Raw genomic sequence first — 15,318 nt, forward strand, 5'->3', positions numbered from 1 at the left:
TGATGGGTGGTATTTATACAGAGCGTATAAAAAAAAAAGGTAATCCAACTTTGGATGGCTGCCATTTCTTACTGTCAGTTATGAAGAGCACAATGTTGGTTGTAAGGAAAGGGGAACTCTTCCTCTTTCCATTGATACCTAATTATGTTGACAATAATTCTCGTGCATGACTGAGCACATGGACTTTACAGACAACAATGACAAATTGCACTTTTTCCAAGTTTGCGTATTTTATTGTGAAGGAACAATGCATGTCTCACTGCATGGATGAGATCTGTCAATGAAAGTTGCCAAATAGGCCAGCCTGTACGAATGCAGGTGTATCATAGGGTTTGTGTTTAGATTTTCTCCTAACATTTTATGGTCCATAACCTTTAACATGACCTTTTGTCCGATAACTTGGTCGCTCCCACAGAGGCCAACCCACACAATTCATTTTTCTCTGTTCATATTCAACCCAGTGGCCAACCATGTCTTGAATATGAAGAAATTGAAATGGATAATATGGTTTCGCCTTAATGGGAAGGACAAAATATCGACAGGGTGGCCGTGTTGATGGTTATGAACCATAAAACGTTAGAAGAAACCCTAAAACACGAATCTGCAGTCGTGCAGGCTGGTCTGATGATTTGACCACTTTCATTGACAGATCTCATCCATGCAGTCAGACATGTCATACGCAAACTTGGAAAAAGTGCAGTTTGTCATTGTTGTCTTTAAAGTCCATGTGCTCAATTGTCCATGACAATTGTCAACATATAATAGGTATCAATGGAAATAGGAAGAGTTCCTCTTTCCTTATAACCAACATTGTGCTCTTCATAACTGACAATTGAGAAATGGCAGCCCTCCAAAGTTGGATTACCTTTTTTTGATACGCTCTGTATAGCGCCTTTTCCGCTGGATGCAAATCGCTTTTACACTATTTCATGTTCACCTTTGGACAAAACAGACGGAAAACAAGTTTTTCCTCTCCATATGAAACGTTGTTTGGATACAGACAATCGTCGTGATGTGTGCAATCCGTAAGACATTGTACATTTTCGAGATGTTTTTAAATAAAATGATACACCGTGTCCTTGCTGGATCAAAGAAGTGGTATACATTTCCTTTGAAGACTTAGTGGTTGGCGTAAAAGACCATTCTTTTTTCTTTTTTTTTCCCCGTTATACCGTAGTTTGATTGGTGGAGAAAGAGTGATATTGTTTCCTATCAAATTTCTCCTTGAGTTTGACATTAGGCACCTATTCATAATCATTCCAAACATGAGAAGAATCACGAGCTATGTGTGTGTGTTTGTGTGTGTCTGAACGTGCGTGTGTGTGAGTGTGTATGTTATACAAAATTATTTCATTTTCGGATAAGAATGTGACCAAAAGTTTGTTTACTCATCGCTATATTATTTTACACTCAAACAAGAGGATGCCGACGCACAAGGAGGATACAGTTATTTCATGGATGTGTCTCTCAGGGATACGTAATATTTACCTCCATTTTATTTAAAATTTGGAATACATGTACGCATTATGATTTCTTTCTTTCTTTCTTTCTTTCTCTCGTTCTTTTTATGGGGGGGGGGTCGATATTCGCCCTCTGTGATTAGAACAGAAAGCGCATTCATCATAAACCGGGGGTGTTTCATAAAGCTGTTCGTAAAGTTACGAACAACTTACGAGCGACTGGTGATCAGTTCTTTGGCTGAATTTTGGAAATTCTGATAAGTATAGCACATCAGAACTGATCACCAGACGCTCGTAAGTTGTTCGTAACTTTACGAACAGCTTTATGAAACAGGGCCCAGTACAAGTAATATCGAAAGAGGAAGAGAAATCGCCCTGAAACGTACAGACCAAAACAAAAATCAATCTACAAATACGTGTATTCGTACGAGGGCTTTCGCTACTAGTCTCTTCCATACGACAATCACAGCCGATATGACGATACATGTATTAGTGAGTGAATCTAAATTTGCTCAAACATAGGCCTATATACTGTTTTACTGGAAAGAACCTCTTTCGATGTACTTATTTGTAAGAATCTTTTGAACAATTAGATCGTTCGGTAAAGGCATACCGCGTTCCTATGGTACAAGTAAATATATACACATAACTTTGTCGAGGCCCTTTACCTGTAAAGTACCCAAATGGTAAATTCAAGAGAAGCAAAGCAAAGAGTCGACCCAGAGGCAACCTCGCACTCACGCTCTTCGGCTCGCTTTGCTGGCCATTATTAGGCCTATTGGCGCAAACAACTGCGTGAGAGCCTGTGAAAAAGGCTAGCCTTTTGCTGGCAAGTCTTACTTCTCTCTCTCTCTCTCGCAACGTCAAACCGGATGTCACGTGGCTAGAATTAACCAGTGAGGGCAAGGCGATGAAAGCACCGGCCTGCATAATATGTATTATGTTACTTATGTACGAGTTGCACTGGACAAGTCCTTCGCGCCGTTTTCCGGTTACTATACTGGAATAAGGAAGGGCCTACATTGCATTCCCTGAATGTGATAATCAGGGAGGTAGTTTAAATCTAGCCAAATGTTCTCCTGGCTGCGTTTCGTTGTATCTATTTTTTTTTTTGGGTGTAACTCTTTGTACAAAGAGAGATAAACAAGATAAAAGCACAAGATGTTTAACACCATGATACAACTAATGAAAAAAAAATTGAATGTATTGCTTTCTACTCTCAGTATTAGTATGCAACATCAACCCTTTCAACAACTATTGAATGGATGAATAATAAACAACTAAAATGATAAACTAAATTAACACATGTTAACAAAATTTAATATAATGTTGAGTTCGCATGAAGTTACTGGCAGTTTCGTTCCTTTCGAAAATGTGTTATCATAAAATATTTCGTTAGCCCTATAATACCAGTCACGGAGGTTATACTAGGTGTAACAAAAAACATTTCCCACTTTTGATCTTTACTAGTTCAAACCAGATAACACTGGCATTGATATGAGCAATAGCTGAATAGTGTCTTTGTTAAGTAATTCAAAATAAAAGCATAAATCAGTTTCTATAAATTCAAGGAAGCTATTAGATTTTAATGTTGTACTTATTTCCACAAAACAATGATATTAGGAGCAACCACACACAAAGTGAAGGATTCGTAGAATTGTGGGAATATACCAAATATTAAATGAGAAGGGAAGGCGTTAACACTTCGAGGTGTTTATGCATGCATAAACCAAGCCTTGATCCTATCAACCTTTTTATAATGTACGTAACTATTTTAAGTTAAATTTACTTTTTAGAAATGAAATCAATAAATCAAGCGATGTTCTTCGCGTCGTGTAATGACCTATAATCAACAACAAACTTTTCAAGAGGTATATGGGTTGTAATAACACTCTCTAAAAAAAAATCGAGTGAAAATATTCACTCTTGAAGGAGTGAATACAAAAGAGAGTGACTGAGTGAATTTTGCGTGAAAATGTTCATTTTCACTAATTTTGGAGCGACCACAGGGATCACTCGAGGATTTTGGAGTGATCCCAGAGGTCACTCTAAAACGAGTGAAAATTAACATTTTCACTCTAAATTCACTCTAAATTCATTCTTTTTTTTTATATTCACTCCTTCAAGAGTGAATATTTTCACTCGATTTTTTTTTTTAAAGAGAGTATATATCAACCAAATAGTATTTTTGCTTTTGCATTTTAGTAGGAGAGTTACGGGGTGAGAACGTTTAATGATTTTTACCACCGTGACTATCAGGTGAAAAAGTGAAAGTCGATGAATTCCGTATACTTTTGAATACTTTTTTAAACGTCTAATTTCACCCTTTTCCTATAAATTCATCATAAACTTGATGCGGAATTGCACTTTAAGTTCTATTCCTATAAAAACGAAGCGACGATTGCTTAGGGTTGCAGAATAAAACACACGTATATACATTAAATTCATTTCTTGATTTTAACGAACTACTGTAGTCATGGTAGTTATAACTGAAGTCACTGCAGTTAGAGAATCAAGTCTGGAAAATGATTAGACATAATGAAATCTGAAGTCAAGATCGAAGGTTTAAAATGCCATTTTTGTGACAGCCTACGGTGAAATTCAACCCGTCTTCTTACAATGTGATAATGATAAAGGGGTTTTATAGCCTACTTTTTGTAACATTTTTTTTTTTGTGCTTTTGATAGTATCAATAACAAGAATACGTATAGTACAGACTTGGTAAAACGATAGGTCGTCACAGAAAGATAACGAGCTACAATGACAATCATGACAATATTTGGGGATGTCTGAAAGACTATTTCAAAGACCATCGCCAGACATGCCAGTGGACAGCATGCGCTGCCTGTATCCATAAATGAGGAATCCAATAGGCCACTAGATCTGAAGAGCAACATGCATGCAAGGTGTGATTGCCGATGATTTTGTGGTGTCATAATCATGTTTTTCATCATTTAAGTCGTTTTAGTCCAGTCAAGCACGCAGTCATCTGTTATGCATCATATCATTCAATTTTACACTGAGAAATAATTATCATCCCCACGTGCGCATAGTAGTTGCTGCCTGAGTGTATATGCGTGGCAAGTACAATGTATATCAATATAGGTGTGTTGTGTTTCTTTGTGTGTGTGTGTGTGTGTGTGTGTGTGTGTGTGTGTGTGTGTGTGTGTGTGTGTGTGTGTGTGTGTGAGTGTGTGTGAGTGTGTGTGTCCCTCGGGGTGTTTATTATGATTCATAATGACGATGTATGGGGCACCGTATAGTCCAGTTCCACGCACGAGGCAGAAAAGTATCGTCTTTGTGTCTTGCGTCCTGATGATTCAGCGGTGGCAAACTAAGGAACGAATATCGCATATTGGCGCCACGCCTATCACTGGAATAAATGCTTTAGTGTGTGTGTGTGTGTTGTGTGTGTGTGTGTGTGTGTGTGTGTGTGTACTGTGTGTGTGTGTGTGTGTGTGTGTGTGTGTGTGTGCACGCGCGCGCGTGCGTGAGTTTGTGTGCACGTGTGTTTTGTTAATTTTGCCAGAATAGTATTTTTTATCTGTCCATTTGGTGATATTGATAGTCACAGCACAGTATGACTTTAGATTCCATTATAGCACTCTCTATTACCTGCTACATTCAGTCATTAACAAAATTATTTTCACAGCTCGCTTGCAATGTGTGTGTAGGCCTATAATGTGTGTCTGTAGTATTGCTTATCAGAAATCACAATTCGATGATATTAAAAGAAAATAAAAGCTACAGTGCTGCTAAAAGAGTATCGTAAGAATGCAAAACAGCTTGTCATTTAATCATGATCTATACTTTTATGTTGACGTAACACAGGAACGCTATTAATATGATTTAGCGAATAAAAAAATATGAAAATAATGCCTTCATGGCATTAGGTATTCATTTGGAATGAATGAGAGTACATTTGGTCACTAGTATCTCACAATCGTTCAGTTCCCCCTGCCCCCCCCCCCCCCATCTCCAGCGGAAGAATGGAAAAGAATGAAGCCGTCGTTACACACACACACACACGCACACACCCCCCACACACACATACACACAAAAGAGACAATATTTTGAAAATAGCACCACCTTTGTTCAAATTGTGGTCGAGATTCGAATTGTAAGGCACAAGTTAGAGTATATCAACAGTTACTGATATATTGTGTTTGTGTGATAACCAAGCCGCCAGCAGTGCCAAGCCCGACATGAAAAGCAACACGGTATGTATGTCTATAACAAAGAAGAATGATGTATTCACAACTAACTGTTCAGCTAAACCGAAGATACCTAGACCTTCTGTAACGTCTGGGGGCCCGGGGGCGTGAACGTTAGATAAATTCAACGTAAATAAGTGGAAGCCTGCAAATTTAATGACACTATTAGCAAATGGTAATTAACTGTCGCAACATACACTACCTACGTATGTCTCCTTTATCATCGATGTTCTATCATGGAACTAAAACGCATGGTTTTATGTCTTGTAGCCTAGTAGCTCCACGGTTTTATCGTGCAGCATGGATAGTGGTAATGGGGATTTTATTCTTTCGACATCGTGCATTTCGCTCTCAGTTGTATCGAATGGTATGTGCAGTATACTAGTATTATACTAGTATTTTATAACTTGCAGGTCAAACTTCTCCAATCTCTAGATTGGCCATTACATGTATGCCCCGGAATTGACATAGCAGACATCTCTCCTACAAAAATTCCTCTGTGAAAAGAGATCCATCGATTTTTAACAGGTTGTGTTGATTCACTGGTGCGGGTTGGAGGTCGTGTGTTTTGAGGTAGTTCAATAGCCATGAAATTCCAAAACACGAACTACATTTAGGGTCCACAGCATCAAGGTGAGTTACCTATTTCTTTTAATGTTACTCTTAATTCAGCGATATACAAGTAGTCAACCTATTATATGACGCCAACGTCGTGATGAAATGACAAGTAATGAAAGATTGATTAAGAATTGCGTATAGATACGACTTCAATATCTTTAAAAAAATCACTACAATTTCAAATCCCCGTATCAGAATGGTATAACCCTACTCAACACACATTCCTTCATTCCTCGCATATTTTCTATCAACTTGTTTGATCCCCGTTGCGAGCTCTCGCGCTAGCCAACGATTGTTTGTCATTGAGGTAGATTGCAATTTGTAGCTGCCAGCCACTGCGCTATTGTACAGCGGAAGAAGAGAAATTTCTTCTCATCAGTAATTTTACACGTGTAGGAGATCTATTTCTGCAAGTTTTTCGGGCATTTTTCGTCTGTGTAGGCATATTCGTTGCAATTCTGCGGAATCCCGCTTTGTTTACATCTTTGTTTACAGGGCATGTGATTCTTGAGATCTGCTCGGTGGTTCTCAGTGGGCGCATGTACTGAAGACACGGTCGTGTGTTGTGGGAAACAGAGAGACGAGCGAGACGTCGTCGAAATACACCATGGAAACACCTCTTGACGTGCTTTCCAGAGCTGCTACCCTTGTAGAAACCGATCCCAAAGACAGTGAGTATAAAATTGTATACCTCCTCTACGTAAAAAGTGGTTAAACGAGGGAAAAGATGTACTCAACGTTTGTTTCGGTGTGTTTTTTATTGAACAATGCGGCCTGCGTGCTTGCCGGCAATTTACGTGCAGTGTACGGAGGGCAACCTGTTCGCACGCTGCATGCTCTGCTCTGTACCAATGCTCAACTCGTGTCTAGATCTCCTTGCACAGCTATCGACCCCCGTTTATAGCGGCATAGGCCATAGCTTCCAGCTCCAGCTAGTCACCCATGCCATACCATATCAGCAGGCGATCTTTTGAGTCTCTGCGCTGTTTTCTGTCCAACATGACATTCCTTCCTTTCTATTGTCATGATTGTGTCGGATTTTGTGTGTGTGTGTGTGTGTGTAAAGGAACCCTGAGATTACCCTCAACATAGCAGTCCACAGAAGTCAGAAGGTGGTCGAGACAAGGCGATACAGCTACCTTCGGTTCTAGCTCTAAAGCCTCTAGTTTAGACAGGCCAGTTCTCTTCCCACCCACCTCCCTCCCTTGGCCTTACTTAGATTATAGCGACTGGATCTAGTCTAAAGACTCTACCAAGTACCAATTTGCGTTACCACAACCCCATGCTATTCCACCACTATATAATCTACAGAGCAATATCTGGATGTGATTCCCAGACAGCATAGTGGAAGATGAAATGAGAATTTACGTTGTTGAGGTATAGATTTAATTTCTCTCTGCAAATATTTTGTGTTATCAGAGAGTCCGCTCAGTCAAAGCTAACTAACAGAGCAAAATGATGACAGTCTGATTTTTATTATTACTGTGTGAATGTGGATGTGATGTTCAGAAACATCTCTGATTTTATTAGACAGAAAGATCCGTCTGTCCAGAGGAGTCTTATTTTTTTTGACGTTATCACTCTCCTCCGTTGACATAGGAGGCCGGAGGGGATCCGTGGAGCCAGACGCAGTCTCCGCGGAACATATCCCCGTACTAAAGTTCTGTAAAGTATAAATTACTCATTATTAAGACCAGAATTTTTCAGTTCTTATTTCTAATTAATTTATATATTATTTTAAAGAATGTAATAATCTTTCTCAGAGTCATTTCTAATCCCTCATCCAATAATTCAAAGCAATACCATTTTCTCCTGAGCAGAACACTGTTTGAAAACTACCAGTGCAGTTTTATAGTGACATTTATATACAGAGGGTTTTTTTTTTAAGTAGGCCTACAACTGTATGTCATCTATACTGACAAGTTCTTGAAATGAATGGCATGGTGTAATTTCAGTCTAAGAAGTGTGATGTGATGTCTGTGGCATGTTGTTATACCTTTAATTGTCAGAATGAGACAATGATAGTCTCATGTTATCCTTATACAACTGTAGATAATCTGTAGGACTCTGCTACTGTTACAATGTATAATGTTATTACACATCTGTCATGAGGTATGAAATGGATTCCTGCAAGGAAATTGTGGGACATTTGTATGCAAGAATATGATGTATTGTCCTGAGAAGGGTTTTATTTTTTATCCAAAAATATGATGGTTGTGTGACAAAGACTTCTTTTGTGAGGCCTCCAAAGGATGCTCTGTTGGATGATTTTGTAGCATAATATTAATGTGCTGTCTTGTACTAGTCAAAGTGTCCTCAGTTTTCTTGACTTTTGTTTTTGTTTTTCTCTTCTGTTGCTTACTTTGTGCAAGTTTTTCTTGAGGTTGAATCTCGTTTGAATTCTGTGATTTTTGAGGTTCATGCATGGTTGTGTTGAAACACACTTCAAGTTTTTCTCACACGTCACATTACTACTCCCCAATTGATGGGAGGAACACTCTGCAGTGAGTGTAGCCACCAGGAAAACCTATCGCGCCCTGGCTGTCTTTCCCATTGAAATTTTCGCTGATGCCTTTTAGGCTGGAACAGTGAGTGTGACCAGACTGAAAAATCATTTGAGATTTGCCATAACATTAACCACTTCCGCTGCAAATTTTTGCGCTGTGAAAACTTGCAAGGAAAACTCTTTTGACTTGGTTTCAGATTGCATAGTCCTAGACAGTCACATGCATTTGGGGATATTTGCTTAATTTTATGGATTTCAAGCTCAAAGTGTTCTTACAGCTTTGCCAACAATGAGATTAAAATGGGTTTGGAAATATATGCAAAAATGATTTTGAAATACAGGAATTTCTTGAAATATTTGCTCATCAAAGATTCATTTTTTTTTTTTCATTTGCCCAGATGTATAAGATCTCCCATTTGTTAAAAGTCACAGAAAATGCCCTCTCCAACTTTGTTTATTGCTGCTGTGCAACACAGAATTCAATGTCAGACGTTGTGGCTTTTGCCGGTAACCATCTTAGAGTTGGAACCACTTGGGCATGATTACTGTACTTTGTGACCTAGAACTTTCATAGAAGTCTAGCATTGTATTGCATAATCAAGCTTTGTAGTGCTAGCAAAAGGAGATTAAATATAAAACATTATGGGAAATCTGAAATTTTGAACCTAGCTGGCAGATAGATCGAAGCCCCATTTAATAGTCAATGTCTGTATGGTAAAATATGGCAAAACACTTGGCGAGGAACTGTTATGATCAGTGACTACCATCAATTTCTTAGGCAGATGCAGTGTGGTTTTAAAGGTTTGTTGTTTTTCAGAAAAATCCATCTTCAGACGAAATTCAAGGAAATTGGGTAGTACTCAGTGCCCTGTTGATGATAGGGTATAGATTGCATGACCAAAGTGTGAGTTAGTCATTTCTTGTGCTTGTAACAAACTTGGGTTCTTAGTTTGTCCATGTTTTGTCTTTGATGACCAAAGTGAGTCACCAAGAATTGAATGGCTGACATCACAGCTCCTCAGTAGCTGTGTATATAAAAGTCTTGAAACAAACTTGGTAGTCAGCATACATGGTACTGCAGCCGGATGTATTTAATGCCAGTAGATTGCAAAGAGTGGCATGTTCTTTGTTTTTTACTTTGGCTGGTCCAATTTTGATTTGGCTAATAAAGAACTTTTTTTTTTTTTGCCAATATGGTTCAAATGAGACAGTATTTGTTCAGTTAAAACATAAAAGTCAAATGTTCAGATTTCTACAAGGCATTCCTTTCAGTACTGGCAAGTTATTGTGTGTAATCAGTGGCTGATGCTAATTTTACGGGTATATTTAGGTAAAGATATGAAAACCCAAAATGAAAGTTTATTATAATCATTGTGATGTAAAGATATCCCTGCCCATTCTGGCTGGTGCATCTTCAATACTACACTACTGACTAAGCAGAGGAGCCATAGGAGCATTGTAAGAGGTACATGCAATAATATCAAGAAAGCTGGTATACTTGTATGTGTTGCACCTACAAAAAATAATGTACAGTACATGGAATGGAAGAGAGACTCAATTGATACAATTAGATACAATGTACATTGTACATAATATTTGTTGTACAAGTTGAATTAGAACTTAGAAGCTAACAGAATGCATTTTAGTCACAAAGCTTCACAAATGCTTTGATCTCAAATTGTCATTTACCTTTTTATTTTTTTTTTCTTCTCATAATTACCTTCTCAGCATTGGTGTATTGCTTAGCTGCATGGTTTATGAACAGTGAAGATTTTGGTTTGAAAAGTGAATCTCAGCTAAATTTGCTGTGTCATGTACAGTGGTCATGTAGTGTTTCACTGCTCAAATGTTGTGATTCATTTCATTTCATTTGGGCCTAGAGTTACAGTACCTTATGCACACCACGTGAAGGTGAGATGGACCCAACTCCTTCCACAAATCAAGTTTCACAACGAAAACACATGGGGAGTCACCTTTTGATTGCACTTGCGAATTATTCAATTAGTGCAGGGCCTTAGCTGGGTGCATACTTGAGAAATGCAGTGCAATATCCTGTTTAATCTATCACCAACTCTTGTGGGATTTCCAGCCTGATGTGGAGCTCAGGGATTGTAGGAAAGGAGAGTGAGAGAAAAAAAAGTGGTTGTGGGAAATGGTTGGTAAAGGAAGGAAATTGTCACTTTAGTTAGAGAGAAGTGGCCATGTGGTTATAAAACTTAGTTTCTTATTTCTGTTGAAAGTGAAAACATGTCATGTTGTCTCTGCTACAAAGGGGAAGACAGTGATTTCATGAAAGGGGAAGTGAGTTGTGAGCTGCATACCTCTGAGGTATAAAAACAAGGCAATGCTCTTTGAGTGTGTGGATCAACTTTCATGTAATCTGTATCGTCCAAAGTTATACAGTAGTCTCCACATACATGTAACTGGTTACCAAGTGTTACGGAACTCATTTTGATTTGGTAGGAATTCAATGAATAGGCCTACTTCTTAATGATTTTTACTTGTGTTGTCGATAAATTGAGTAAAATCTGCTCTGACCAACTGTACGCATAAGCACAGAATATTACTGGAAAGTAATCTACCCAAGGAATAGTTTAATGGTTTAACATGATATACAAATGCATGTTGATTTGTGTTGATTTACATTGTATAATACCCTCAACATTACTTTTGCGGTAAAACGAATATCTAGAATCATTCCTTATATTTTTAGCCAATTTTTCTTGAGATTACTTGGATATGCCCACAAGAAATCCCTCCAAACCATTATTCCTGTTGTGACCTCATCTGTCAATCATTGCTAAAGTACTGAAATGTTTAACAAAAGACAATGGAATGCACCTTCCCCTCGACTCAGCATAACTTGTGTGTTCCCTCGCCATGCCTTTTTTTAGTCACATTAATATCACAGAAACATGCATTCTGTATCCCTTGCAGGGCTCAACATTTACTGGTGGCCTGAGGCCACTAAAAATTTATGTTGGGCCACCAAATTTTCAAAAAGGCTATCATTGTGGTTTGATTAGGCAGCAAGAATTAAAAATGAATTTTGATATATTTCCTTTTATTTTGGGCCACTAAATTTCTTTGTTTGAGCCACCAAACTTTCAAATTAAAAGATTTTAGTGGCCTGAACAGACCACAAGAGAAAAATGTCATTGTCAAACCCTGTCTTGGTAACTTGGGTGGCAGTACATGTACATGTACATTGTGTTGAGTCACTCATGCTTCTATGATGCAGGAGTATTGTACATGTACATTGTAATTTGTAATCAAAATATATCTCAAGTAATCTCAAGTATTACGCTTTCATGTCTATGTGTATGAAAGAGTTTTGAAAATCAACAAGAAAATGGATTGTTGAGGTCATCATACATGTATGCTACATACAGTATATTGCTATAGACTACTCAGTTCTCAGTTTGTAAATAAATTGTTTTATTTGTTTAATTTGCTTTAAAGATAATATAAAGTTTTGGTAGTTTTTTTTAGTTTTTTCACATAAGTAACACTGTGAGACTTACTTGCCCCAAAGTGCTCTCATGTCTTAGTAATCATGCAATTAACTGCGACCAGCAGCCCCATACGCATAGCGTAATGGGGCTTCGCATTGTAGCATTCAGGATTGTGACAGATTTAGTATCGCGGGTAAATATCAACTTAAAATCCAAAAATTTCTTCAATTTGAAGACTTACCAATTCAGTTGAAGTATTGAAAACAGGCTTCGGACAACGTTTGGTTCTGCCAATAGTCCCTTTCTGTTCGAATTGATGACTGAATGTGACTCGGTCGAGAGGACCTTGTAGGGAGAGCTACACTGAATACTACGGCCAGCGCATGCCCACACATCACATGCGCCCAAATTTCAAATCTGTGAACGGATAAGATGTTTGTGTGCGCATGCTCTGGCCATAGTATTCAGTGTATGTAGCTCTCCCAAGGTCCTCTCGACCGAGTCACATTCAGTCATCAATTCGAACAGAAAGGGACTATTGGCAGAACCAAACGTTGCCCGAAGCCTGTTTTCAATACTTCAACTTAATTGGTAAGTCTTCAAATTGAAGAAATTTTTGGATTTTAAGTTGATATTTACCCGCGATACTAAATCTGTCATGATCCTGAATGCTACAATGCGAAGCCCCATTACGCTATGCGTATGGGGCTGCTGGTCGCAGTTAGCTACTGTATGCGTATGGGGCTGCACGCTGCTGGTCGCAGTTTCGTACAATACGTGTACTACCGGTACGTCGCCGCCATACGGCGGCGGCTCTGGTACGAAACCATTATCGCATGATTGCTAAGACATGAGAGCACTTTGGGGCGAGTAATACCCCTTTCATAAACTCAATAATGCGGATAATATCCGCAACATTTGGTTGTAAAATGGGAGCGGGGAAAGAATAATGCGCTTTATTTCGACCCTTCTATTATCCGCATAATAGCAGCATCGGGACCAGATTTGGAGTTTATGAACGCAAACCCAAATAATGCGGATAATTGCCGGGGTGCGGTCAAACGTCACCTGTCTTTCCCGCAGGAGGGACGTGTGCAGGCACCATGACGATTATCCGCCTTTTTCAGGACGGGCGCTCGTAAAAATAATGCAGATTATTTTCAGAGCTTGTGAACGCATTTTTTTATCGAATTGTCCGCATTATTCTTATGCGGATAATGGGAGGATGAGTTTATGAAAGGGGTATGAGCCTCACAGTGTTAGTTATATGACAGGTACTTTAACCAGAAACACAAACTAAGACAAGGAAATTCAGGGAAACTTTGAGGTACCATACCAAAACTTTATATTATCTTTAAGTGAATACATGTGTCCTCTTGGTTCACTTTTTGCCTCCTGCAGAATGGAGCAAAGGATTTCCATACTCTGTCAGCAGAAACCTTTATATTCTTGAGGGAACACCTTAACAAATACCACCATGCAGAGTCTAATACATGTATTACTCTTGTGGGACCCAATCCTACCTAGCCCCAGGAAGTCACTAGAAAATTTGTGGAATTCTGGTACCCAAGACACCACTAACAAGCTGCAGTCTTTATTTTTCCCTATTTTTTCTTTTTCAATGGGAAGTGGGGGGGGGGGGGGAGGGGGAGATTATGGGTGGGGGGGGGGGAATGGAGCTGAAGAGGGGAAGTGGTCTCTTTATTATGTGATTCCAGTAGATGGGGGGGGGGGGGGGGCTTTTAGGAACCTTGGGCAAACAGTAGGGATTTAGTAGGCAAGGCCTGGCTGGTATGTGGGGACAAATGCACTGAATTTGATGAAGAGATGAAAAATAACAACGAATGCAAGCTGTAGGTCCTACCTGGTGAGTCCTGCAGTAGGCTGGAAGTATTCATCGTTCTTGATGTACATGTATGGCTAGAAAAGCTGGAAGAGAACTTAATTGATTGTGCTGTATCATGCCCTTAGTTTTGCAAGTGATCAGAGGAATGTATTACTTTGTACAATAAACTCTAAGTGGAAGAATCTTAGTTGTATTTCACTCATTAGATACTGAAGTAAGCTGCAGTGGGTCCTACACTTGTATGTGTTATATTCAAAGACATGCAACTTCTCTGCTCCATGAAGAAGATACCATATTGTATATAATTCTGAGGAATGAGGAAAGTGTTCTAACTTTTGAAGTTACCCTAAGAGCATATATAGATGGACACATGTTGAATCTTCAGTCAATTCATACTGGTATCTCTTGACATCGCTTGATGTTGATAAAAAGTGACCTGAAGAATTATCATATTTTAACCAGTTGATGGTAGTCAGTCCCTTTGTGAAAGTGGAAGCATCCACTTTGAACAGGCAAATGTCACAGAGACCAGACCAACTCAACTAAAGAAACTATGGAAATTTGGGCTATTCCATTCTTGAGGAGGGGCTAGGTTCCCTTCACTGACTTTCATCCCACACTTTCCTCCATGCCTATGCTTTTGTTCATGTCTCACTGTGCCCCAAGCTGTCCTCAGGATCAGGTATCCAGGGAAGTCGGGATGACCCTTGCATTCCTGACATAACTCAAATTGTCATTTGCATAACTCTCTTGGCGTATGGGCCAGTCTTCACAAGGAACTGGTTCTTAGATGACTTCAGACTGCTTTTTAACTCTGTCACTACCAAGATTCAGATATAGTCAGACCTGGTCTCAGTCTCAGCTGATTGATCATTACTTCTGTAGATCCCTCTATCATCCAGACAAGACATGGCATGTGATTGTTGTACACAACACAAAGAATTGCTTGTACATACAAGGTAATATGTGATAAGAAAGTTTGGATGTAAATGCTGATTTCTAATCATGATTAATTTTATTTCCTCATTGTTTAACTTATCAAACATGCAGATATCATGCATACTTGCCAACTAGTAAGATTTTATCAGATTCAGTAAGATTTTTTACGTTAAAAATAGCAAAATCAGATTTTCTGTCAGAGAAATCAGATTTTTAAAAAATATTTAGATACCTTTCATGTGTATTTTCTGAAGATTTGACTGAAAGTAAGATTTTTTAA

The 15,318-nt window shown here is 38.8% G+C and overlaps 1 protein-coding gene across 2 annotated transcripts in view; it reads left to right on the forward strand.

Moving 5' to 3' along the window:
- Nucleotides 1-5,620: 5,620 nt before the first annotated feature.
- LOC140246319 (transcription cofactor vestigial-like protein 4) overlaps nt 5,621-15,318 on the forward strand; it is a 32,470-nt gene continuing 22,772 nt past the window's right edge. Inside the window, exons 1-2 of one of the 2 annotated variants that reach the window (XM_072325792.1) lie at nt 5,621-5,680; nt 6,788-6,963. In XM_072325792.1, coding sequence (XP_072181893.1) covers nt 6,900-6,963 — 64 coding nt within the window. In that variant the 5' untranslated portion in view covers nt 5,621-5,680; nt 6,788-6,899. Of the gene's footprint in view, nt 5,681-6,723; nt 6,964-15,318 lie in introns of those variants that run through there. The other variant, XM_072325791.1, reaches the window with a different exon arrangement.

This window comes from Diadema setosum, chromosome 2 (genome assembly GCF_964275005.1).
Source record: "Diadema setosum chromosome 2, eeDiaSeto1, whole genome shotgun sequence".
In the NCBI taxonomy this organism is placed as follows: domain Eukaryota; kingdom Metazoa; phylum Echinodermata; class Echinoidea; order Diadematoida; family Diadematidae; genus Diadema; species Diadema setosum.